General features: G+C 37.0%; 1 protein-coding gene across 1 annotated transcript; it reads right to left on the minus strand.

Moving 5' to 3' along the window:
- Window positions 1-14903: 14903 nt before the first annotated feature.
- LOC141632127 (uncharacterized) lies at window positions 14904-16073 on the minus strand. Its single transcript, XM_074444703.1, has one exon. The coding sequence runs from the start codon at window positions 16071-16073 to the stop codon at window positions 14904-14906; it is 1170 nt and encodes a 389-aa protein (XP_074300804.1).
- Between the last annotated feature and the right edge of the window lie 8929 nt (window positions 16074-25002).

Genomic DNA, 25002 nt, shown 5'->3' on the forward strand with positions numbered 1-25002 from the left:
AACACAACTTCCTTGACCATAAGACTGTCTTAAAACTGCTCCACCAGCTCACGACGTAGCACATTAGACGAGATCACAAATACCAACCTTATGAATATTATCCATACCATGACTCTTGAGGCCGGAACCTCACACCATCACTTACAAATATCATACATACACATATAAGTATAACATATGACGCGGAACACACACATAACGACTCGTAACTATCACGCCACACCCTTACTCGTGAGGCCAGGACCTCACACAGAGTTTTACACACCTCATGGACCCATAATCAAATCCAACTAGCCAATGCTGACCACGTAAGTTACCACTTGACAATGAATACCTCTAATCCGGACTTAACTCAGGTGCCTTTCATAACATATCCTCTCACACACACAATTATCACCCCTCCGGCAAATGTAGCCATAACATCAGTACCCAACTTCAAGCGAACACCTCATATATCCACATCTTATACTCCCTCACAACCAAACATACTAATCACCTCCACAAAATCAACCTCATTAGAACAACTAACTCCTTAAAGTAACACCATCCTTAACCACTAGTGACAATACTATGACACCAACATCCTCCATGTGACTACTCTCTTACTATAACTTCTTAATATAACAATCCCTTTCCTCTCTTTGGTTATCATCCCAAATAACGAACATCCAATCCATCAACAAAATCTACCTCAACATTATTCCCAATTCTATCCTTTATCATATCATTACCTAACTCTCCATCAAAATCTCAGATCGTGCAAACACTCTACAAGCTTCTCATTCCATTAATACCTTGAAACTCATGGCTAACATGTCGTCTTACTCTCCTATATAACCACTATCTCACACCCTCTAGTAATGCTATTGTACATTTCCATAATTTCCTACCTTCAAGCTCCTTAACTCCGGTCAACATTCTCTCAACTTACTTCCATCCTTATTTCCCCTTTTTTCTACTCAATAATACCAATTAATAATTCATCTCCTTTCTCTTTCTACCTAACTCTTTAGTAATTTGTTTATTTTTCCATAGCTCCACAACTCAAATTCCAGTAATTCATATCGATATCTTATCTTTATTTCTTATCACTTATCTTCTCCCATCATACTATTCACTCGCACTTGTTACCATCAAGTCTACACATTAACGGTTACTCTTCAATAAGCCGTATCTCCCTGCCGTATCTCTAGTAAACCAAAAATTCATCTCATACCGTTAATTGCCCAAAGAATTACACACTAGGCTCACCTCATGATATTCCAAATTCCCAAATCAACTACTATCTACTCATCGCAGCATAACTTGACCTCACTATACACTATTCGTTTCCATCTCTCTATAGCGACCCTTTTATCACATATATCCTTAAGCAACTGAATCCTAACTGTCTCCCTCCATAAATCCTTACACATCCCAATATGCCACTATTTGTATCTCTCATCTCAATCTTTCATTCACACGTTTCTTTACACTTACATCACCCTTGCCCATATACACTTACTTTATATTACTCAACACACGATTATGTTACTCATCATATCTCACAAAACATGCTCATTACCTCAATTAGCCCATCAATATACTCTTTTCTTGTTCCACTATCTCTCACAACCACATATAACTCATGTCCTTTATATCCAACACCTATCCCTCATAAGCCAGCGTTCTCCTTATCATAGCATTTGGTAACTTACGTATCAAGACCGTCACATATATGAAATAATGCTTTAAGACCCAAAATATACATGTGTACATAGCCCACAACTCACAACAAATGTAAGAACATAGCCACCGATTAAAATTAAGGTAAAAGCATAGCCACCGACTCAAAATGGCCGCCCACAGAGGTACTCGGTCGAGTACATAGCATACTAGGTCGAGTACAGGATACTCGGTCGAGTAACTATATTACTCGGCCGAGTTTTCGACTCCAGAAGCAAACGCAATTATCACAGAGGATTACTCGGTCGAGTATTGGGAATACTCGGCCGAGTAGCCCTTACTCGGTCGAGTAATACTTTACTCGGTCGAGTACCAACACAGTTCTCAACATCGTCCAGTTTTCGTAAAACAGTCATATCTCACTCGTTACTTGGTCGTTTTGGGCGTGTGACCTATCGTTAGAATCGTAAGAAGACAAGCTATCACCTTAACTTAGAATTACAGCAATAAAATTTCTAGAACTTGACTTATGTCAGTTTTAAGACAACCCTTCCGTAATCGTTCTTTATACAAATCAAATTTTCTAAACCAAAAAAATTTGAACATGCATAAGGCAACAACAACAACTCAATACTTCAAGAAACCAGTACACAAGTAAACCCTTATCATACCCACATGAAAATTAGACACGACGTTCATGTATATAGACACCTGCCCGTAACCATATGCTACTACCAACAATCAAGCATTAACATCATCATGTTCATATGCACATGTACCACTACCATACTTCATGCTCAAGATTGTATTAAACAAGTAACATGATCACATTCTTCATGCTCAATATCAATCAGATACAAATTCACAATTCACCTTTCATATTTTACCATGTTCCAACACTTAACATGCCAACATATTCATGCTCAAAGTTAAACATCAACAATCCTCGATGCATCTTTCAACAACAATCACATTCCACTTCTTTCATCATTTCATCCAACCACGCATAAGATCCAAACTATAGGTATCAAGCTCACATGACTGAAGCATACAACAATTTTCCCCCATGTGACCGGCTTGAGATCGTAAGGGCCTTAATGCGACTTCGGGACGTCTCCCAAGTCTTTGCGGTAACTCCAAACAACTCTCCCCGGGTTCATTTTATTTAGACTCCCTAAGTTCATTCGGTTCATTAGTTTTAGGTGCCGAAATCGTCGGCTCTGATACCACTTTGTAACACCCCCTCATACCAAGATACCTTACCAAGGACTACCCTAGCATGAAAGGCTGTTACCATCTCGGTTTCCCGAGGTTAGTATATCAAAGTTACCAATTCCAAACAACCTTTATTAAAGTATAAAGACTTAGTGATTACATGTTTTCAAAATCAACCAATCAACATTAACTATGAAAGTTCTAACAACTACAGAGAAGGTAAGCAAAGTCTTTTGACGGCGGAAGCTAGACTCGAGTGGTGACTCCCCCATGACTGTCCCATAGCTAAACATCTGCATTACCTGCCACAATCTGCTCACCATCCCCGAATGGATCACCGCAGGTTTTACAAAACAACAACCGGGGTCAGTTACCGTTCAATAAAGATAAGACAAACAAACCATGTAACCGGCTGATCATCCTCCATCCCGGGTCTCCCGATCTCACATAGTAACCGACTACACACCGAAGTGTGTTGCCCTGCCAGATTACCCATCGCAACAGGTAATCCTCGCCGCCAGTGGGTGACCGCAGCCCATCCCCACCTAGTCCAGCTCATCAACGAGCGACTAACAATCCCTGTCCCTTAATGTGCACATCCCCTCCCGTGACGGGTTCCACAGAGGGCGAACGAGGGTGTGAAGCCACTCCCGCAAGTGACTCCACCACAATCAAATATACCACAGCATCACAGCTGTCACAACACCACCACCGTCACAACACAACCACATCACCAAAACACCCATCCTCCGATGATCAGCAGATAACAACAATTATGAAACAAACACAATCTTAATCAATAAAAGTACTGAGTAGGGAAACCCTACATTTTCGCAATCCGCTACGCTGCAATCAATCATACAAATGCACAACTAGTAACACATCATCATCTACAACAACGATAATCAACAATCAACAACATATGATGACCAAAACCCTAAACTCCCAAATTAACCAAATTAGGGTTTGTTAACTTATAAGAATGACAAAAGATGAACAAGGATAAGACACTTACTATGGCGATTGACACAGAATGAGATACTAGAACCCACAATCGATGACCTTTGACTTGGAATTAATGGAGATGATTAGGGGAGAATGAACGTAGTTTATGTTTTTTTTGGGGAGAAATGATTTTAGAAACTGACGAACGATTATCTATAACCTCTAATCATTTTAACCAAAACCGCGAAAATAATACCCGTCAGGCCGGATACTCGGTCGAGTATATGGTGTACTCGGCTGAGTATCCTCTACTCGGTCGAGTATTACCCATACTCGGCCGAGTATTCCTGGGCAGAAGCCAAACAAAATACCCAACACACTTTACTCGACCGAGTAGGCCATACTCGATCGAGTACCAGCCTATAAAATCCGTAGTATTACACGAACTCCACCCTTTTTAGTATTATCAACAACTAAACCTGCCCCTGATCCGTTTTCTAAGTCAACAGTTGCTTTTTGTCGCAACTCCCTAGTGCAAAGTGCTGACTTCACTTCCTCTAGGGTCAATGTTTCTTTACCAAGAACAAAAGAATCCACAAAATTCTCATACGACGCAGGTAAAGACCCCAGCAGATTTAAAGCAGCATCTTCATCCTCAATCTTAACATCTATATTACGCAGATCTAGTAATATAGTATTATATTTGTCTAGATGATCACGAAGTGACATACCTATTTGCATCTTGAAAGAGAACAGACGTTGTTTCAACAACAACTTATTGGTGAGCGACTTTGTCATGTACAAACTCTCCAATTTCAGCCATAACCCCATTGCAGTCGACTCATCGGCCCCCTCAGTTAGGACATCGTCTGACAAACTCAATAAGATCGATGAATGAGCCATCTCCTCCATTGTTAACAAGGCAGGATCTTCCGTCTCAGTCACCTTAGGTTCAACACCCGCAGCCGAAGCTTCAGTCTTCGTCACCTTTGTGGAGAAATTCGGCGTCAAGGGTTTCCAGATGCACCGCTCCTTTAGCAAAGCCCTCATCTTTATCTGCCATAGTGCAAAACTATTCCTCCCGTCGAACTTCTCAATCCTTATAGTGTCAGTTGCCATCTTCTCCTCCCTGGATTCAAAAACCTAAGCACTGGTGCCAAGTGTTGTGCGGAAGCGATACGGAGTAGATGCAAAAAATAAAAGACACAAAGATATAATGTGGTTCACTATCAATGCGATAGCTACATCCACCAGGGCGAGGGAGAATAATTCACTATGTCGGGAGAATTACAGATTACAAAAGATGAGCACAAAATTTTTCTAGATCTGCCTCTTAAAACTCTCAATGTGTTTGCCTCACAAATCTCTCCTTCTTAAATAATAGCTAGGTTAAGGTAGTATTTATATATTAAACTACCATAACAAAGACTAGTACAATTAGGAAATAAAATAATTAGACAAATATCTAAATAAACTGGACCAACGAGATCTCTTAATCAAAGGCTAATTTAACACAATAGAAAATAATGTCAAATCCCTCATGACATAGGAAAGTAGGCGGGACCTATTAGCTTGTAACTAGTGCAACTAATTAAACTTCACGTACAACATCAACACTCAACGGAAATCGTCTCTTGCATCAAACTTACGTGCGACCTTGTTGTGCGGAAGCGTGAATACCTCTTGTTGGGTCTCTGCTGCATCTGTGTCCACAACCTATAATAGTACGATATTGTCCACTTTGGGCCAAGCCCTCACGGATTTACTCTTGGGCTCCTTCCCAAAAGGCCTCGTACTATTATATTTTGTAGACACTTATAAAGATGATCTTCCATCTTTATTCTACCGATGTGGGACAAAGGTTTGCACCCTAACAATCCTCCCCTCAAACCAAGGACCATCATCTTGACTCGGACCTTGACCGACATGGAGAACTCTACTCCCACAACCTACAGCCCCAACTTCTAGACACCCGAAACATCACAAATCTTGATAACCTCCCCTTAGCCGACACACCACGCTACTACGAGTCATGTCTTGCACCACATGTCACCGCTTGGTCAAGTGAGTGCCCTCACATGCTCCTGAACTCGCATGTCATTGTGCCCTTCTTGGGAATTTTCTACACATGCATATCGAACATCCTGTGCATCCAATATACCCTGGACCGGGTCCGTCATTTCAGAAGTCTTAGAATACAAACGGTCTCTGGCATCCAACCTGGAAAGGACCCACCAGACCTGTGGCACCCAACCTGATAAGGGTCCACCTGATCAACAGTTCTAGTTCACAAATGGTCTTTGTCACACAAGACCTATGACGCCTTTTATCCATTTAACCCTGGATCGGGCCTGCTCAAGGACTCACCCCGAGCTAGGAGTTCCATGCCTTACAGTGTACGTCACCTTCAAGTCTGGGCCTACTGATGCATCCTCGTGTCTAACCCAAGTCGAACATTGGGCTCCGATACCACTTGTTGTGCTGAAGCGTGAATACCTCTTATTGGGCCTCTGCTGCATCTGTGTCCACAACCCATAATAGTACGATATTGTCCACTTTGGGCCAAGCCCTCACGGATTTACTCTTGGGCTCCTTCCCAAAAGGCCTCGTACTATTATATTTTGTAGACACTTATAAAGATGATCTTCCATCTTTATTTTACCGATGTGGGGCAAGGGTTTGCACCCTAACAGTTTGGTTGAGCACTTGAGTTATGGTCTAGCACGCTTCTCCTTGGGAAGATAACTTTTTTAATATGACCTAGAGAATAGGATAGGAAAGATGATAGGAGTATTTGAGCAAAGATCCTCTCCATTTCTCTCTCCATTTTTTGTCCATTTCTCTCACATTATAATATACTCCGTAATATTACACTTTTATTTCTATTGCATTTTTCCTTTATTTATCGATTGAAAACATGAACCGTTAGATCACCGTGAGATGAAATCTTGACCTTTGATAAGAAATGGACTCTTCATTTCTTTTGAAAAATGGAGAGAATCCTAATTAGGAGTATTTTACCCTTAGTTTTCTAGTTAGTAATTCATTATATGAGTTTATGGACAATATATATATATATATATATATATATATATATATATATATAAACTGGGTTGAAGCGCTGTGGATGCGCCACGTGTCAACCCAGCTTTAAATACAAGCATTAATTACACTGAACATTAAATATAAACATAATAAATGCTGTATAAATCTCAGCAAAATATTAATTACAGCTTAATAAATTTTATTATAAAATTACATTAAATAATTACGCTGATTTGATTCTAAATTTATTAAAAAATTATTTTGATTAAAATCCTAAAATGTAAATAATTACGTTTATTGCAAAAAATGCTTCAAATTGAGTATAATTTTCATTATATTTATTGAAATATTTTGATTTGTAGAGATGATTAAAGTGAGTGTTCCATAATATTTTATGTTTACGTAAAACGACATTTTGATAAAGTTATAAAACTTAGACCATTAAATCCTAAGAAAAATATATTTGGAGGAGTCATTGTATTTCTTAAAAACATAACTTAAAGAAAACTACTAAGAGGTAAGTTTTTATGTGGGAATGAAAAAAATTATATTGCGAGAAATTGAATATATATGAGATTTTGATTGGTTTAAATAGTGTGATAACGAGTATGTGTACGGGTATATATGTACACAGTGATCACGAATGCATTTGAATAATCAAAACAAAAGTTATGATTATTAAATAACATAGTATTGTAAAAGACATAAAAAAGTAGAAAAAAACGTTACATTTTTCTTTAATATTTTCAATTAAAATACGTACACGTCAAGTATAAATATTGATTATGACTAGATAAATATTACTTTTAGTTAAATATTTTATATGTTATATTTTAAATACCTTGAAGTTAAACTCCAAAAAATATTATTTGAGAAAGTTTAACCTATTTTATTTATATGTAAACTCTTAAACATCATTTATATGTAGTTGTTTAAAAATACAAAAGGTGCAATTTTTATAGATATGTTTGACACATAACAGATACAAAACACAATCAAAATAAACATTTGAATAAGTTGAGTTTGAACTCTATATGTTTGATACATAATATCACACGCTATACATAAAAAAAATTAAAAATTACATAAAATTTTATTCCCATTATTTTGAACAAATATTGATTGATTTGGAACCTAACGTACTGTGAAATGATATAATTTGAGAACTTAATGTTGATTGTTGCATTATTCGAATAAATTTTATTTTAATTAATATGATATTTTATTAGTCACAAAATAATTTATAAAACGTTAATCAACATAATAAATTATCACTTATTAGTTTTAATTAAAATTTTATGTATTTTATTTTAAAATATTGAAAATAAACCTAAAAAAATTAAATTTGAGAAAGATTAATTTATTTTTATTTATAAGTAAAAATATTAAAGATCATATATAAATTATGTTATTTTTCTTCAATTATAATAATTAAATTTTAAAACAGGCCGCGCAAAGCGCGGGATACTACCTAGTTTTATGTAATTTATGAAAGAGCTTCAAAATTGGTTTTCTTGAATCTCATTGTGTCACATCGGCTGATTTTGGGTGTTCTTTTATATATATATAATGATGATTGTGCCGTAAAAAATTTGTGTATGAATGAATATTATTTAGTACACTATTTTCAATTTCTTAGGAGAGGTGAGAATCGTCTCAGCCAAGGATGCAACTCGTATTTATGTTAATTGCATCCTTGAAAAAGGTGCTATGACAAAGTATTTTTGATGAATCAATCCCGTCATCAAATCAATACTCATATATGGAGTATAGGTACGCACGACCAGAAAAAAGAATTTGCACCATCAAGGAAATTAACAAAACCGGCGACAAAACTACAATCATGTCAAATTATTAACAAAGTTCTACTTATAAAAATTACCAAACATCATATGACTATCTCTGCAGCCTAGTGTTTACAACTTACAAGACAGTGTGTGGCTACTGTTGTTGGACTTGACACGAGCTTTAAATGATATTATATGTCATGCAAGTTTTGTGAAGGAAAGGCATCATTATTAGGTGATGATAAGTGTTCAAAAGCTAATTGTTCAGTTTTTAACTAACCTATGAGGACCGACAATGTCATTCCCAGATTAGTATAAATATACCAACTCAATCTATTTAGCAAAACGTTTACAAGTGACTAACTAATTCATTTGAACTGGCAGATTTCAGGTCAGATACTGCATAGCTGATGATGAAGAGTATTGTACAAAGATTGACAATGATGAAGATCATCATGCAAAAATGATACTACTAGAAAGTCAAATTGAAGCACATTGTTGCACAACCGCAGGGGACTGTTTGGCTAAAATGAGAGAGGCATGTTTTCTTTATAAACTACCAACAAACTTTTGGTTAAACGGTCAATAATAAATGGTAGATTAGTAATGTACGTAATTTTTTTCGTGTTATTACAGAAGAAGAACCACATGAAAGCCATTCCATAAGAGCTTACAACTTTAATTGGAAAAAAGTTTGTGTGCACAATTGAAGTGACGTACAAGGAGAATATGAAAAGACAACCGAAAATTTACATGGGATTAAACATTACGGATGATGAAGATGCATTATTATTGAGGAAGGAGCAATATCTACAAGAAAGGGTTAAAGTGGGCAGTACATATTAGCACCTAGCGGACAATCCTCTTTATTAAACAAACAACCACAATGCTGAGTTGTCAGCCTGTAGTTGAAAGTTCAATTTTTTATTTTTTTTTAATATAGGCCCCACCATGTTTCCTGCACAATTTATTTTACAAAGTTACTTACTCATGTTCCTATAATCGATTTAAGATACTTTGATAATTACATAAAAATAAAAATTAACAAAACCACAAATAAAAAAATTTAGGTGACTAAATATTTACAACTCCGCTACTAATATAGGAGACTGAAAAAGTTTAAGAAAATCAATAATAGGTATATATACAATTTCTTGCAGTCAACTTTTGGCATGGATTTTGAGATTTGATGTCATATAATTTTTATGATAAAAATGTCTTTGAAATCAAGGAAACATATAGATATACGAACTACAAAGTATATTTTAAAAAAGTACAAGAAAAAGATATATTAACATAATAACTAGGAAAATTTGACAAGAATAATCCGACCTTTTAACTCTCTTCCGAAAACAGTCCCACCTTTCATTAATCCCATAATAATCCCACCATTATATACTATCTTCTTTAAATAAGCCTTGTGACTGGTTACTTGATTAACCCGTTTTTATATTTTTTATTTACTTTTCTCCCTAATTCAATCATGCTCCATCACCTTCACCCTCATACTCCCGTAACATTCACCTGTAAGTTGTCATCATTTTTTTTCCTTTTTCTGATTTCAACTCCCCCATCACCATTACCGCTATCCCTTTGTAGTCCCTCCAGCATCCCCAATTCACCACCGTCATTTATCCGTCTTTTAACTCTTATTCTCGATCTCTCTCCTTCTCATCTCTCTTTCATGCAAAATATTAAAAAAGTAATTATTTTTCACAATTTTTAATTGAAAGAGAATATTTACAATTAGAAGAAAAGATGACTAAATTGAAGAGGGAGTAATGAAGAAGGGCTATTATCAATTCATATTCGAAATAGAGATTATTGGCGGTTGTTATGGTTATTGGCGGCTTTGAAGGAGAAATTATTCAACAAGCGATGATTTACATTGGGACTGAATCGATATTATAGTCAAGAACAACTTAGAATGTTTCTTGCTTCTAGTTAAGGTTTATGATGGTATTAGAAAAACTAAAATGGAGATTATGCACTTATATTATGTTATTGTTGATGATTGTATTGGTGCTACTACAAACGATTTCTATGTTATTGGTGATAGTAGTATTAGTATAATACTAGAGAAACTAAGTTGGAGATTATTTTTTTGTCTTCTCGAGTTCGAGTCTACGCCGGCCTTAATCGGATCTGGGCATAGAGATTTGATGGTGATGATGGAGGTGTGAAAATGGTGGGTTAGTTGAGGTGGAGGGTGATTACACAGGGTAAAGTGAGTGACTAATATGTACTTGACTTGGTATTGTAGGTAACATTTTCATATGGCTCGTTTTAAGAAGACAAGATATAAAGGTTGGACTATTTTGAGATTAATGATAGGTGGGATTATTATAGGAAGACGAGTGAAAGGTGGGATTATTCCCGTCAATTCTTCCTAATAACTATTAATTTTGGATAAATAAAATAAATAGTACTTATTCACTGAGAAAAAAAGATATAGATATATTTTTCTAAATATGATCATGGATGACTTTAATTTAAAAGTCTCTATTCAAGAGATTAGTAAAATCTTCACATAAAAAAATTTTGAAAAAAAAGTAAATAAAAGAAATGTGTTAAACTGGAATAAAAAAATTCAGAATAGATTAATTAACATATCATAATTATAATTATTAAAATTAAAAATAAAGGCAAATAATTTCGTTGAAAAATAACTGGAGAAAAAAAAAAGTTAAAGCGAATATTCAAACATACAATACTCCATATAACAATTGGACATACCGATCATCAATCTACCCTTTATTCACATATATAATAGTTTTTAGTTGGAGATGTGTTTATATGGGGTAAGATTTACATGACATTTGGGCAATTACAATGAGTCAAATTGTCAATGATAGACAAAGTAAGAGAAGAAGGCGAGGGAGAAAAGCTACGTAGATATATTTATATAGAGTGAGTTTAGCGTTTTTAGTAATGGGTATATGCGCTAAATTACTAGATTAAATTGTTAGATACCTATGTCCACTTTAGATGATTTTGTATGTGGGCTTATTTTTGCAAAGAAGTGACATAGCCCAACCTAAACAAGTAGACCTGCCAAACGGGTCGGGTCTTGGGTCCGGTCAAAAACGGGTCAAGTTATATGGGTCTCGACTCAGGTTAAGGTTATGACGTCTTTTATTTTATCATTTTTCAGCAAAAAAAACATACTTTCCTACTTAAAATTAAATCATATTTAATATTAATAGTATGATTATGTTTATTATTTATCGTAGTTATATTAAGTCATTTATAGATATAATATTATTTTATTATTTAATGATATAAAAGCTATATAAAATAGATTTTTAAATTAATTTTTTAATTAAAAATATAGAAGTAATTACTTTTATATTTATTATTTCAAATATAATATAAAAATAATAATATTGTAATAATATTTTGATTTATTTTGAACCATCATATCGGGTCGGATTTGGACCCTAAAATAACAAGTCATTTCGGATTCGGGTAATTTCGGGCCGCGTGTCAAGATTTACGGGTCTTTAGCCATAAAAAAACCGGGTCGGGTTTACGGGTCGCGTCATATTTGGACAGGTCCATACACAACTGATAAATAGTATATCGGGCCATGTTTGGATTATTGTATATAATCCGAATGCATATTTTTTGAGTATTTTGACGTTTGTATTATGTAGTATATATTTTTATATAACAATTTATATAACATGCTTAATGTATCTAATATGATATGATTTTCTAATATGCATAAAATAAATCAATATGGATTATAGGTGTTCCCGAGTCGAGATAGTTCAATTTTGGGTCGGGCTAAGACATATAAAGTAGCCCATATATCTGGGTCAGGCCCGGCCGAGCCAATTACATAGGCTTATCTGGTAGACCCAAATATGTTCTGAAGTGGGCTAGGGCAAGCTTACGAGTGATGACAGTCTCTGGGCCTGAAGCAACCATGATAATTAAAACTACAAAATTTTACCTTAAAATGCATAGTCCCATCTAAAACAACAATTATTTGACTGTATTTATCTATGTCTCCATTAGCTATGATAAGTACGCATTGTGTTTTGGGGCACAGGTTATTTATCCATGTCAGTCATATACATACTAAAAATCGAAAATCGTAAATACGACTTTAATCAAAACTCAATGATTATTCTTTGAAAATAACAATACTTGAAATTGCAATCCTGTGCAATTTGCACGGGTTTAAAACTAGTTAAGTAGGAAACAAAAACCGCAAGTAGAAGTACCACATATTAGCATTTAATTTCTACCTTTGTTTAAGATTATTTTTGTCGATTTTAACTTTCAGCTTTTCTTTGTTGTATTGTTCTTTTTTGGATTATCTTTCATTATGGAAGCTCTGAAGACAACTTACTAAAGATCTAATTTAAACCTTTTTTTTAAATGTCACAACAATTGACTAAGAATAAAATATTATAATCATTAATTATCAGGGGCGGACGCAGGAATTTATCAAAAGGGGACACAAAAAAAATTTCGATACAGTATCTTTCATTTTAAGCCGCATTTTTTTAGTTTGGATTTTTTCCCTCCGAAAAAAATAGACAAATAATTGATTTTTATAATTTTTTTAATTAAAAGTTACTTTGTAATATTTTGTTTAAAATTTTCTTCTAAAATATTTAAATTTAAAATAAATGTATTTTGTAGTTAATGATGAATAATATCTCCTATGATTAGATATACTATATACTTTACTCCCTCCTATTCACTAAGTTCTTCCACATTAGTTTTTGCGTAGAATTTAGTGCTAGAATGATATGTGGATGTAAATGAAAGTATGTGAGAGAATGTAGGGTCATAATTTATTATAACCACAAATAATAGACAAATAAGGAAAGTGGAAGATATTTGTGAATTTGCCGTTTCAGGAAATGTGAAAAATCTTAGAGAATAGAAGGGAGTAGTACTTACCTAAACACTAATCACAAGTGGTTCAATGGTTGAGAAGTTAGTGTATTACCTTAATATCAAAGGTTCAAATCTTGGTACAAACAATTCATAAATTGTTGTATAAGGCGGTCTTATACCATAAGACCAATTAAAGCCCAATCCACATTACTTGACGTCCAAAGTCTCTACCCGGGCTATCACTATACTGTTGTCAGCCAAAAAAAAAAAATAAACCTCCAAGTCCTTTTTCTCTCACACGATCTATTCTACTATTCTACTATTCACATATCTCATATATTTTATTTCTTCATTTACTTCATTTACCTCTGTCGCTCAACGATGAACGCAATTTGCAGGCAATAAACTCTCACAAATATCATCTCAAGGCATGAATTCTTAGCTTAAAAGACTAAGTTTTCAAGATAAAACTAAAAGTTGTAAAGCTAAAAATCATAATTAACAAAAATAAGTAACTTTTTGAGCTTAAAATGAAAAGGAAGAACAATTTAAAACACATGAGTTCATCATACTTATGCAAGGTTTCCAAGTTAAAATAGTGAGTATTCAAGTTACAATTTTTAAATGTTAAATAAGCCCATGAATAAGTTCAATGAAACCTCATAACTTTCAATTTAAAAAGTAAAGTTCTCAATATAAAAATTTAAAATCTGAATTTTTCAAGATAAAACTCTTATCCTGCTTTGTGGTAATCGGTGTCGACCATGACAATGGAGCCTCTTCTTCTTCTAATCTAGTTGCTTGGTAAAAGAAAAGAAAGACCCTAACAAAGGTGACAAAATGATAATGGCATGGTGACGACATGGGTAGTACGAGCGGTGGGTGAGGCGGCAGTGGGAGAAGCGGTGGTATGAGAAGGTGCGGTGGATGAGGCGATTATGGGAGAGGTGATCGGTGGTAACAGTTTACAATACTTTTATGCTTTAGATTTGGCATATGGATTGTCGTATTGTCAAGCCTTTCTATTTTGATTTTAATTCTTGTTGAGTGTACTAGTTTGTAAGCCCGTGCGTTGCACGGGGCTATCTGTAGGGTCTCTTATAATAATAAATACGTTGGATGATAAAATATAATACAACTATGCTCATTTAGTATTGAGTCAAACACATTTGGTTTTAATTAATACATAACGTTTAATTAACACAAAACTGTATTATCGTATTCACGATGTAGCTCCACAACCCAAGAGCATGCTAACCACGAGTCTATAAGTTACCACATAAAATTGTTTGTGGTTTTCGTGAAACAAACGACTATAACAACTGTCTAATAGTTATCATACTATAGTGGAGATCTAGTTATATCCCTTATTAAGAACAATTGTTCCGCCTAATTTGGTAAATTATTAAAAACTTCCTTGTAAACAATATTTCTCGTGTGCCCCTTGTACACTTGTTCTCTATCATCAATATAGAACCGCAATCCCTCTGGCGACGTTGTTCTTGACGCAGCCACGTAAAGTTGGCCGTGACTGAAAACCGGCTTTGGCAGATAAACTCCGACATGGTTTAGTGATTGCCCTTGACTTTTGTTGATTGTCATGGCATAACATGGTCGCAACGGATATTGTCTTCTCTTTAGCACGAAAGGGATCTTTGTGTCCGACGACGTCATCACTATCCGTGGTATCATAACCTTGTGACCTACTTTTGAGCCTGTAATTATTTTCCCTTCTACTATGAACTGTCCTAGGCGAGAGATAATAAGTCTTGTTCCATTACATAACCCTCGCACAGGACTAATGTTTCTTAGCAACATAACCGGCATTCCGACTTTAAGCTTTAACTCATGATGGGGCACGCCTTGCAGTACAAGACTGTTTAAATACTCAGTCGGGTACGATGTGAAGTGATCCTCGCATTCGGTAGATGAAGAACAAATTTCATCACAACTCCTGTATGTTACCTCATCTCCTGGAAGAAGGCCAGCCATGTAATTATTTATAAAGTCCGCCGTCTCATTCAAGGGTGTAAGTATAGCTCTCTCTCTGAGGTAGTTTTCATCGTTATGTTTGAAATCGAAGTCAGGATACATCTCAGCCACTACCTTCTTCAGTTCCAGTTCCCCTAGGCTGCCGATATACTGCTCTGGTATCTTAATCCATGTTGCCTCTTCCTCGTTATCTTCTGCACTGGCTTCGAGATTGCCTCTACCCATAGCCAATAGCCATTCATTAAACAACCTATGCCTCTGCTGTTTTTGCTCACTCCCCTCCCCCTCTATTACCCGCATGCTTTTTCTTAGTGTGTAAACCTTGCACTCAGTCCACAGACTTGTTCTACTGATCGAGGCTTGCACAACATCCTGTCGTGACCCTTTCGGTATTATCGGAAGAACCTGTCGGAAATCGCCTCCGAGTAGTACAACTTTCCCTCCAAAAATCTTCCACTTCGCTTCCGGGTTCTGAAACGCCATCACATCCCTAAGAGTCCTGTCTAGTGCTTCAAATGCAAACATGTTGTCCATAGGAGCCTCGTCCCATATAATTAATGATGCCATTCGTATGAGTTCAGCAAGCTGGCTCTTCTGCGAGATGTTACATGTTGAATTTTCAAATAAGTCTATTGGTATTTCAAATCTACTGTGTGTAGTCCTCCCTCCTGGCAAAAGCAGCGCTGCAATACCTGAGATTCGAAGTTGCCAAACACGGATTCAAATATTTTACTTAACTGGTGTTATTTTTTTTATGTTTATTGTTATAGCCTTCAGTACGTAAAATTGATCCGAAAGCTATAGGAGCAGATATGGATTTAACAGGGAGAATATTATATATACCTGATGACGCCACGTTTAACACGATCTTGTTACCTGCGCGCAGCCTGGCTGAGATTGTACTATATAAGAACGTCTTCCCTGTCCCTCAGTGTCCATAAAGAAACATTAAACCCCCGTTATCGCTACTGACTGCTTCTATGACGTCTTCATATACATGTAACTGTTCCGTGTTCAGCTGCCCTACCTTCTCTGACCATTCCTTCTCCAGCTGCTCATGGTCATATAACCTTTCTTCCCTTATTAGCTTATTCTCCATTCCCATCAAGTCTTCGAAGCTTGGAAGTGGCATCTCCCTAATGTCCTTTAAGGTCTTGCCATATCTCATAAGCACTTTATCGATCTCAATTAATGTATATGACCGCTTGACATCTTCTTGGAGGATAAGTGTTGGGTGGTTGAAAGCCTTCCTCTTTTTTCTTTCTATATCCTCTGAGAGCATGCTACATGCTCTCCCAGAAAGTCTTAATATCTGTTACTTCACAAAAGAGGAGTATTGTAACAAACAGCTCCCTGAGCTGATATGGCATAGCCCACCTATTTGCTTCGCTCATAGCCTCGTGTCACTCTTTGTCATCACTTAAAAGTCCATAGGCAAAGCAGGCCCCCTTATATGATGGATATAACCGATTTTCTATAGTCCTTAGATCTTCAAACGATCTCGGTCCCTTGACGACGTTCAGCAGCAGACGCAGGTAATACCTCTCTCCTGCCGTCGGGTGAACGTAGGCTATCCTACCGACGCTCCTCCCCTTCGAGCGCTTTATCCAACCGTCCTTCCATACGTACTCTGAAGGAAACTGAGCATAAGTTAGCTTCCTTGCCTCTGGATCCTTTTCATTTGCGGCGAACCAACCCGTCAACTTTGTGTGGCAACTATTAGCGCGGTTTATAACACCCTGTAAATTGGAGGTGTCTGTAATACTCCGTATTTATAAGTCTTTAGGTACTCTATCGAGTAGCCCTTACTCTGTCGAGTATGGGCAAGTTGCGGAATAAAATAGTTTCTGACCTGTTGGGTACTCGATCGAGTAGTCCGGGGCACTCGATCGAGTAGGGGGTACTCGATCGAGTGCCTTGGGTACTCGATCGAGTGTCCTATTTTTACGGGGTGTTTTCTCGGGTTTTGTTAATTACGCGATTAAGGTATTTAAACATATTCGTCATTGTTTTAAATCACTTTTTACAAAACCTAAAAACTGTTTAAGAGAGAAAGCAACTAGTTCTTCTTCCTAATCGCGTTCTTGACAATTCCGGAGTTCGGACGGTCGGTTCGTATCGTAGTTCGTGTCGTTGGATTCCTTGCGTCGAGGGTAAGCTTTTAATATAATTTCTATAATGTTTTGTTAAGATTGATGAAACCCTAATTTAGGAATTGGGGGTTTTTATGAGTAGTATTTGAATGGTAGCATCTATGTGTTGTATGATAGGAGGAGAATTCGTAGAGGAGCCGTTTTGATACGATTGTAGATACCGTCTGCGTGTTGTGCTTTCCAGGTAGGATTTCCTACTCAGTATTAGTCCCATAATGGGATATTGGTGATGTGCTGTAGTTAGTTGTTTGATATGATGATTGTGATTGTGATTGTGATTGTGGTTGTGTTTGTTGATGGTTCTCGAGATGCGTTCTCGGTTGAGTGGGGTCACTTGCGGGAGTGATCTCACGCCCTAGTTTCGCCCTTCGTGGAACCCGCCACGAAAGGGGATGTGCACATTAATGGACCGGGTTATCGCTCGTATGATGAGCGGGGCTTAGGTGGGAACAGTGCGGTCCCCCATCGGGCGAGTCCGTGGACGATCGATATTGAGATGATGGGAATTGGTTGGTGGTGTGTGTGTGTGTGTGACGGTTCATTTGTCTGTTTATCTTATTGTTGATGTATATTGAGTTGTGTAATTAATCGACCCGTTTAAATGTTTTAAAAACGTGGTGATCCATTCGGGGTGGTGAGCGATTGCTTAGCGGTATATCTTGGATACGCGTGGGATCTAGTGGGGATGGAGTCATCACATATCGAGTCTTAGTCTTCCATTGTGTTTTGTTAGGACAGTTCCTTTCGGTTGGTTTATAGTTTGAAAACAATATTGTATTTTGCTTACAATTGGTTTTGTAATGTAATCACTTAAACTTATTTAATAAAGTATGTTTCTTCATTGTCTTATGATTATCATGCCTCGGGTAACCGAGATGGTGGCATCCTTATACCTGAGTGGTCCTGGTAAGGCACTTGGAGTATGGGGGTGTTACAAATGGTATCAGAGCGACGATCCTAAAACCTGTAACCAATGAACTTAATGAACATAGGGAGTCAATTAAAATGAACCCGGGTAAAGGTTGTAGGAGCTAATGCAAAGACTTGGGAGACGTCCTAAAGTCGCGAACTCGCCCTACAATTTTGAACCGGTCACCATGGGATAAGTGTCGGGATCGTTATGTGCATATTGTGTCTTTGTGTGTATCTATGTAGTAGTATGTTGCATGAATTGATGATGATGACGTGAATTATATGTTGGTGGATTGTAAAGCATGAAAGTATAATGATTGATACATGTAATTTGGCATGTTATAGTTATGTAAGGGAAAAGTGTTTTGTCTATATATATATATATATAAAGCGATGTGTAAGTCTACATGTTGTTGTTGTCGTCTTGAGTAAAAGTACGAAAGGTTGGGAGTGTGAATTGAACATGTCTTTGAGTGAATATGTTGAACGAATATGGTGGATAAATATGTGGTATGATGGATGAATTAGTGGAAAAGATGAATCATCGTGGTGGTAACATGTGAATAGGGGACTTGATGTCATGTATTTGTGATTTTGTTTACGAAAAGTAATAGAATAAAAACATGTGGGTAAGTCATAATTGGCAAGTTAGATAAGTTATGTGCATGATGAATGTTGTTGTTTGGCTTTTGAAAATAGTAACATATGATTATGAATACTGGTTTTATGAGTTTTGGACTGGTTTTGCTTGCTTGGTTGTTGTTTAAGTTGTTTGGAAGTAAAATCAAGTAGTTGTGTTTTTCGATTATAAAGAGGTTGTCTTTAAACTGTTATAACTTGAGATTCATAAATGATTTTGATGTGATTCCAATTGGAGGTGATAGCTTGTCCTTTTACGATTCTAACGATAGGTCACACGCCCAAAACGACCAAGAAATGAGTGAGTTATGACTGTTTTACGAAAATTGGACAGTGCTGAGAATTGGGGTACTCGATCGAGTATCCTCGGTACTCGATCAAGTAAGGGGGCACTCGATCGAGTACGTTAGTTACTCGATCTAGTAGCCCTGGTGATTTGTTTTACGTGCTTCTGATCTTGACCTACTCGATCGAGTAAGTCCCTTACTCGATCGAGTGGCCTGTACTCGATCTAGTGACCCTTGTTTTGGGTCATATGCTTATCTTTTGACTTCGTTGCATACTATGTTTAATTCAAAGTTATTATTTTGCTTCTTTATGCATTGTTTTACATGTATGTTGGTCTTGACGCGTAAGTTACCCAATCTTGTGGTGTAGTGAGTGACACCTGTGGTGAGTATGAGTTCGGTGGGAGGACATGAGTTATACGTGGTTGTAATAGATAGTGGAAAAAGAAAAGGAAGATTGTTATGGCTTAATTGAGACATAGAGCATGTTTTCTGAGATGAAATGAGATGAGTGATATGAGTGTGTGTTGAGTAACGTAAAAGTAAGTGAATGTGGGCAATGGATGATGTGAGTCTAAGGAACGTGAGAACGAAAGGATTGAGAGTAAGGATATGGATAGTGACAACTTGAGATGTGTAAAGAATTATGGAGGGAGGTAGTTAAGAGCCGTGTGGGTTAAGAATATACATAATGAAAGTTCGTTTTAAAGGGGTTGAGAAGAGTGGTATATAGTGAACTTTGTGGAGTCATGTCGCGGGGTGGAGATTTGGCTTTTTAAGAGAGGAAACTACTGTGTGATTTCCTTGGGCAATTAATGGTACAAAAGGAATTCTGATTTCTAGAGAGGTACAAAGGAGATGCAATTGTTAGAACAGTGAACGTTGATTTTATGGATAAACTAGAGGCAAGAGTGATTAATGGCATAATAAAATAATATTTATGGTAAGAAAGAGTGAGATGATATCGATATGAAATAATGGGGTTTGAGTTTTGGAGCAATGAAAAGGTAATCGGAGCACTAAAGAGTTAGATAGAAGTAATAAGGAGCTGAGCTATTAATGGTATTTTTGAGTATAACGAGAAAAGAAGGATAAAAGTAAGTTGAGAAAAAGTTCACCGGAGTTATGTGACATAAAGTAAGGAATCGTCGAGATGTATGATACTATCAAGGGTAAGTAAGTTAATAGTTATACAGAAGTTTCGGGACAACATGATTAATCATGAGTTTCGAGGAATTAAGGGAGTACGAAGTTGGTGGAGTATTTGCACGATACGAGATTTTTGGTGGAGAATTAGATGATGATACAATTAAGGATAGTATTGGGAAGAATGTTGAGGTAATTTTGTTAATGGATTGGATGTTCGTTATTTGGGATGTCAACCAAAGATAGGAAACAAATCGTGATGTTTAGAGATGAGTGTAAGAGGTTTGATGCCCTGACAAATGTAGTGTTATGGTTTGTGACTAGTGGTTAAGGGTAATGGTATATTAGAAAGGTAACAATTCTAAAGAGGTTGATTTTGCGAGACCAGTTGATAAGTACGATTATGAAAGAGTATAAGATGTGGTTATATGAGGCGGTTGTTAGTAGTTGAGTATTAATGGTGTGGCTACATTTGGCAGAGGGTGATGGATATGCGAAAGGGAGAATATGTTATGAGGTGTATACGAGTTAAGCTCGGGCGATCGGTAACCTATGTTGAGTGGTAACTTACGTGATCAGGATTGACTAGTTGGTTGTGATTACGGGTCTATGATATGTGTAAATGTTTGGGTGAGGTTCTGACCTCACAAGAAGTGGTATGGTGTGATAATTATAAAGTTGTTTTATGAATGTTCTGTAATATATATGTTGGACACGGTAATTTAATTGAATGATATACAAAACGGTAATAATTTGATTAATTGACATGGCTAGTTATAATTTTATGTGTATTAATAACACATGTGTATTCCGTGAAATGGTAGAGATGATGCTCATGAGATGCTTATCTGTGTATCCATATAATATGTTGCGTGGTGACTTAATAAAGTAGATTTGAGTAAGTTTTTCTTGTCTGAGAAGTTATGCTGAGTCAGTGTTTATGGGATTGTGTGTGTTGTGATGTCTATCGATGTGGTTGTGGTGCCTCGGGTGGTGATCCGGGCACGATATTTAGTGTTGTGATGCGGGTATTTTCGCACTACGGTGTGCCTGTTGGTGGCGGTGTTGTGATGCCGTCACCGGTTGTGGTGGAGTCGGCGGGATGATTATGATACGAGTTTTCGAAAGTGCATACCAGTTATACATAGATTGTTGTTTTGTTTCTTTTTGTTCTTTGTGAGTTTTGGTTGAACATATAGACAGTTGTCTTGCTTATTGATGTTTTCTTTACCAGGTTAAGTTAAGAATGAGGTAGAGTATGATATGCAATAGAGTTGAATATGTTTTCGTTGTTGTCATGGTATAGTGATGTTCTATTGATGGGATACGGTTGTGAGAGGTTGTTACAGTAATTTTGATCTTGTTCTAGATAAGGCTTTAGTAGACATGGTAATGGAAAATGATTCGTGGAACATGTGTTGTAATGATCCGAAGGCGGCAGGGAGTTCATAATCTTTTGTTGGGACAGTGAGTGTAGGGTGTTGGGGGAATTAGTGTCATATTAAGTTATGTATGAGTTTTGCGATAATGAAGGAAAGAACTTGAGGGTCTGGAATGAGTGCACGTAACAAGTGTGGATCGTGAGTTATGCTTTTGATGACGGGAGTTTCATATAGTTTATATAGAGAGGTATGTCATGTTGCGGTAATGTGGAAAAGTTGAAGTTTTGGGTTAAGATAAAGATTTTGAGGTATAGGTTAGGTGGTGTGACGAGTGAATTGAAGTATGAGAATTGTTTAAGTAAGAGAGCCTTGGATACATGCATGGCGAGTGTTTAGAGTATAGGTGATTATCTATGACATGTGATGATGATGAGAATAATGAGAAGATATAACTAAGGATATAGTATTAGTAGGTTACGAGGACGTAACATTTATCTTAAGAGGAGTAGGATGCGATAAAAGAGATTTTGATGGTTGTTCATATGGTAGTATATTTGGAAGTAGAATGTTGGTGTAGCATAAGATATTGATTTGTATATGTTGTGGTTGATAGTGTTAAAAGGTCACGGACGTGCTTGTAGTAGTTTGATGTTAGGAATGCGAGAATACCTCGGTAGTGTTGTGATTGGATGATGAGATTATGAGCGTGAGTAAACTTCGAGGACGAAGTTCCTTTTAAGGGTGGTAGAATGTAACATTCCGTTTGATGTCTATGAGTGTCTTGATTTTGGATTTGATAGTGGATGATATTATGGAGCTAGCAGCGTTAGAGGACGGTAGTTGGTTATGTATGGAGTTAGTGTCGTGAGAGATATACATGTGGTGGATACGATATCGTGAGTCATGTTAGGGAAGTAAACATAGTTGGTGGAGTGGGTGTTAAAAGTTCATGTTTTCTGTTTGATCGAGTTCTTGAGTTCTTAGTTATGTTGTTGTGTCTTGGTCGAGTTAGTATGGTTGTTTTTATGTATGGGTTGAACTTCGGGGACGAAGTTCTTTTTAAGGAGGGAAGACTGTAATACTCCGTATTTATAAGTCTTTAGGTACTCTATCGAGTAGCCCTTACTCTGTCGAGTATGGGCAAGTTGCGGAATAAAATAGTTTCGACTGTTGGGTACTCGATCGAGTAGCTGGGGCACTCGATCGAGTAGGGGGTACTCGATCGAGTGCCTTGGGTACTCGATCGAGTGTCCTTTTTTACTGGGGGAGTTTTCTCGGGTTTTGTTAATTACGCGATTAAGGTATTTAAACATATTCGTCATTGTTTTAAATCACTTTTTACAAAACCTAAAACCTGTTTAAGAGAGAAAGCAACTAGTTCTTCTTCCTAATCGCGTTCTTGACAATTCCGGAGTTCGGACGGTCGGTTCGTATCGTAGTTCGTGTCGTTGGATTCCTTGCGTCGAGGGTAAGCTTTTAATATAATTTCTATAATGTTTTGTTAAGATTGATGAAACCCTAATTTAGGAATTGGGGGTTTTTATGAGTAGTATTTGAATGGTAGCATCTATGTGTTGTATGATAGGAGGAGAATTCGTAGAGGAGCCGTTTTGATACAAATTGTAGATACCGTCTGCGTGTTGTGCTTTCCGGAAGGATTTCCTACTCGGTATTAGTCCCATAATGGGATATTGGTGATGTCTTTGTAGTTAGTTGTTTGATATGATGATTGTGATTGTGATTGTGATTGTGGTTGTGTTTGTTGATGGTTCTCGAGATGCGTTCTCGGTTGAGTGGGGTCACTTGCGGGAGTGATCTCACGCCCTAGTTTCGCCCTTCGTGGAACCCGCCACGAAAGGGATGTGCACATTAATGGGACGGGGTTATCGCTCGTATGATGAGCGGGGCTTAGGTGGGAACGGGCTGCGGTCCCCCATCGCGGGCTGGTGGTCCGGTGGACGGTCGATATTGAGATGATGGGAATTGGTTGGTGGTGTGTGTGTGTGTGTGTGTGTGACAGTTCAATTTGTCTGTTTATCTTATTGTTGATGTATATTGAGTTGTGTGATTAGTCGACCCCGTTTAAATGTTTTAAAAATGTGGTGATCCATTCGGGGTGGTGAGCGATTGCTTGCGGGTATATCTTGGATACGCGTGGGATCTAGCTGGGGATGGAGTCATCACATATCAGAGTCTTAGTCTTCCGCTGTGTTTGTTAGGACAGTTCCTTTCAGTTGGTTTATAGTTTGAGAACAGTTGTATTTTGCTTACAGTTGGTTTTGTAATGTAATCACTTAAACTTATTTAATAAAGTATGTTTCTTCATTGTCTTATGATTATCATGCCTCGGGTAACCGAGATGGTGGCATCCTTATACCTGAGTGGTCCTGGTAAGGCACTTGGAGTATGGGGATGTTACAGTGTCACTCAAGACAACAAACTGTTCACCTGGTAAATGAACCGGTAGTCGTATGACTGAGGGATTCCGCTGATGAATATCGAACCCGAAAATCCTTCAAGATGCCTCACATGCTGATAAATACCGACAGTCTAGGTAGGCCCTGATCTCATCCTCCTTTTCACTTTTCAGTAGTACAGTTGCTTTATCCGGCCCTTTTAAGATATATTTGAAGAGATATTTTATCGCTCGTGCCGTGTTACACCACTCGACGTTGATATGTGCATTGAACATCATGAGCAACCCCGGATTATAAGGCACTATATGTCTATTATCCATCGTATATACCCCTTTCTTGATGTACCTGTGTTATTAAAGTTAATATTGTAACTGAAGTTGTGGTTTATTTACCTATTGTTATAAGTGATTAAAATATAAGGTACAATTAATTATTGTCACACAATTCGAGATTATTAAACCATAAAGTAAAGTGGTTCACAGGGGACGGGCTACATCAGCCCTGTATAAGCAGGTGTCTTACCGGCGGTTTAGTACCTTTAAAACATAACTGGTGCTGGT

The sequence above is a fragment of the Silene latifolia genome, chromosome Y (genome assembly GCF_048544455.1).
Source record: "Silene latifolia isolate original U9 population chromosome Y, ASM4854445v1, whole genome shotgun sequence".
NCBI classification, from domain to species: Eukaryota; Viridiplantae; Streptophyta; class Magnoliopsida; order Caryophyllales; family Caryophyllaceae; genus Silene; species Silene latifolia.

What these genes read in the sequence shown, in the direction of transcription:
- LOC141632127 (XM_074444703.1), bottom strand. Translation starts at nt 16,073, where the DNA reads ATGGCATCATTAATTATATGGGACGAGGCTCCTATGGACAACATGTTT.